The sequence below is a fragment of the Aplysia californica genome, unplaced genomic scaffold, assembly GCF_000002075.1.
Source record: "Aplysia californica isolate F4 #8 unplaced genomic scaffold, AplCal3.0 scaffold00179, whole genome shotgun sequence".
Classification (NCBI taxonomy): Eukaryota; Metazoa; Mollusca; class Gastropoda; order Aplysiida; family Aplysiidae; genus Aplysia; species Aplysia californica.
The window spans coordinates 1,516-5,041 of NW_004797449.1; the positions used below are offsets into that span (position 1 = coordinate 1,516).

The following is a 3,526-nucleotide window of genomic DNA, read 5'->3' on the forward strand; positions in this document are numbered from 1 at the left end:
GGGGGGAGGGTCAAGATATTGGTTTAATCCTCTGTTGTATAAGAAAGAACCCTCTCTCCATGTTTGCTTTAAAATAGTGAAATAGTATAGGTTTAACGACCCTATCAACTCTATTAGGTTATTTAAGAGGCGGGACCTCCGAGTTCAACGTCCATCTCCGAAAAGATCGAGCTGAATGGGATATTCGTGTAAAGTGCTTTTTTCCAATGACAGAACCATGGACCGACCTGAAGCTCGAACCCCGGAACCCGCAATCTCACGGGTACGGTTCCGATAGCCTATACTCGCTTAGGGAAGTTGCTTGGATATACAGAATCGGGTTGCAGCTTGGCAGAATAATTGTTTTTAATGTATATGATGTTACGCTCCCATCAACACAATTTAGATCATTTAAGGAAAGGCGGATTTCGACCATGCTTGACAGGGCCAATCTAGGCTGGTGTGCATATATCCCAACAGAAAGACCGAGACACTCAATATACATTCTTCCCACTCGGGAATCAAACTCGGGTCTCCTGCGTGCGACAGCGAGGCGCCTAACTGCTGTAGATTATACAATCAACCTCTACCACTCCTCAAGGCAGAGCTTTCTGTAGTGTGATGTTCCAGTTACGGCCAGTCCTCTCTTTGATGTTGTCTCCCCATTGTTTCCTCAGTCTGCATCTTCGTCTGTCTCCTTGTGCTAGCTGTTCCCTGTAAGATAGTCTCGGCCAGCCCCGATGATCGTGTTACGTCATCACGTGCCTGTACCACTCCAGTTTGGGTCTTTTCCCTGAGGTCATGGGGTTTTCAAAGAGGTTTCGATGGCGTTTCTAATTTTGTTCTCACCGTTATATAAAGAAAAAAAAAGTAATTAATGCTTGTGGGCCCAAACAGATTTTTAAAAAAGTAACAGAGCATTAGTGCTGATCTACATAATCATCTGTGGGTGGCTGGCGGGTGTAGTTTGCTCCTTATTTCCCATCAAACATCTGTCGTCCTTATCTCTCTTCTTTCCTTTCTTTGAATGTTATTCTCTACTAACACCTCTAATTTTCGGTACTTTAATTACCTTTTTGTGATGCAAGTGCCGTAAAACACTTACTAAACCAGCTGACTGACCCACACTACCTTGTCTATTCATCCACAGGTGTCCACTGTGTCAAGGTCATCTGCGGGGAGTGAGCACACACCTTTTCGTCCCACACTACACACCTACGTGTGTAAACCTCTGCCACTCTACGCATCACACTCCTACGTGTGAAAACCTCTGACACTCTACACAGCTACCGTACGTGCGTAAACCTCTGCTAACTGTCCCACACTACACATCTAGATGTGCTGAGTCGTGAGGAAGCTTCCCCTCTCGAAGGTGTACCAGCACTCAGCTACACCACACCCCATGAAACAGCCGCAAGTCGACGAGGATCGAACACAACGCAGCATCACCTCAAGAAATAATCACACAAGTCTGCAAACATTAAAAAACGACGTAACATCCCCTATTAAAACAATACCACAAGTTTGCTGACATAAAAAAACGCAACACCATCATATGAAACAACTACGTCTGCGAACGTCAAATCATCGCAATAAATACTGGCCCTAACTAGAAATCTCTGCGCCCATGGGACATTCAAAACACGTTGTAAGACAACCAGAAGCTCAGGTCATGGGACATTCAAAATTCTTTGCAAGACGAGTAAAAGCCAAAACATGAGACTCACGCGACCAAGTGAAGGACAAACGTACTCGTCGCTCACGTCACGAGTTAGGTTATCCAAGCCCCAGACCCGCTAAATGTGGCGGAGATTTTGCTGTTTGTGTCCACAGGCCGGAGATCCGGCATGTCACACACTGCGCAGGTGGCTGAGGCCAGGGACTGATCTACAGCGGATATCCTCTTACTCTTTTTCCTATTTTGCCACGTCTTGAAATTCCAATTGCGCGGCGTTTTTTTCCGTGGCGAAATAATTGTCCACACAGCTTTTTTTGTGGTGATATTTTGTGGTGATATTGTGTGTGGTATTGCGTGAGTTATTGTGTGATAATATAGTGTGTGGTATTGTGTGGTGATGATATATGGTGACATTGTTGTACGGTGACCTTGTAGGATTATTAAGGCAGTGTATCTGACTCTGTCTCTGTTTCGCAATGACCTGATTAAACTTACAGAGGACTGGACGCAAACCCATTCCTGTTTTCAATAGGAAATAGCCAGCTGTCCGTTTTTTGAGGGCGGCTGTGGGTGGGAAGCTAACAGCATGGGTCAGAAAATGGCGAAGAAGGAGATGGAGAAGGCCCAAGGCTTGTATAACGAGCAGCGGTTTGACGAAGCTACACAGGCTTGGCTGAGGGCTCTCAAACATCTCGCCCAGCCCGTGGAGAAATTCAAGGTGTGTGGAAAAATCTGCACGTCTCTGTGTGACGTAGGCAAATACCGAGACGCGCTCACGTACGCCGGCCAGCAGTGTGAGATCGCTAACGGTCTCAGTGACGTCATGCTCAAGTCGGAGGCCTACTACAACATCGCAGTGTGTAACGAGAAATCGTGCGAGTTCAGCAAAGCCATCTCCTACTGCCGGAACGCCCAGCAGTGTGGCACGGACAAGTCCCCACTCAAGGGTCGCCTGTCTCTTTGTCTAGGCAACGCCTTCTTGGGCAGCAGCGACTTCCTGAAGGCCTGGAACAACTACGTGGTGGCCATGGATAAGGCCAAGGCGGCAGACGACAGGCTCCTGGAGCTGCTCACTTCCGCCCGCATGGGCACGCTCTTCTGGTGAGTTCGCTGACCTCTGGGTTTATCTATAGCTTCTTGAGGACCCTCTTTTGGGGAGTTCACTGACCTCTGGGTCTATAAATTACAATCGGTTATTTTTATTATCATCCATTAAAATCTTACAACTATCTAATTATCACGTAAAAAAAAGTATTTCGGTGATCTCGACAGCGTACACCATCAGAATACTACGAGTATCAAGAAGTAGAATTAATTCCTCCTCACCCCTCCCCCAACCAGCTGTGTGGGTGTGTGTCAGTTTCTTCCTTTCTCTCTCCCTCTCTCCCTCTCTCCCTCTCTTTCTCGCTCTCTCTCTCTCTCCCTCTCTCTCTCTTTCTCTCCCTCTCTCTGTCCCTCTCTCTCCTCTCACCACTCCCCTAGCTGTGTGGGAGACTTGGCTGCGTGGGAGACTATGAGATTAGCATGGCCTACTGCAACAACACACATCATCATCATCATCATCATCCAGTGCCAGATCTACGACAGACATCGTCGATCATGGTTCTACATTCATTCCTTTGCTCAGATGCTCTAAGAAAAGCTATGTTTCCCTGATCTTTCCCTGTTACCCATTTGTTCTGGGCCTACCCCTGACTTCAATTTTGCCAGTGAGGGCTAGATGTTCAAGACCGTTATATCTATTCAGGTGTCCCAAAACTGCATTTGTCGTTTCCGGATTGTTTTTAACATTGAGCGTCCCACGTGGGCTTCATCAAGCACTACCTCATTTGATTTCTTCTCCTCTCACGATACTCTTAGCAGTCTCCT

The 3,526-nt window shown here is 47.0% G+C and overlaps 1 protein-coding gene across 1 annotated transcript in view; it reads left to right on the plus strand.

The window, feature by feature from the left end:
* The first annotated feature begins 1,133 nt into the window (after positions 1-1,133).
* Positions 1,134-3,526, plus strand: part of LOC101852020 (43 kDa receptor-associated protein of the synapse) — a 26,380-nt gene continuing 23,987 nt past the window's right edge. The window contains exons 1-2 of the mRNA XM_035969761.1: positions 1,134-2,758; positions 3,140-3,160. Coding sequence (XP_035825654.1) covers positions 2,244-2,758; positions 3,140-3,160 — 536 coding nt within the window. The 5' untranslated portion in view covers positions 1,134-2,243. The remainder of the gene's footprint in view (positions 2,759-3,139; positions 3,161-3,526) is intronic.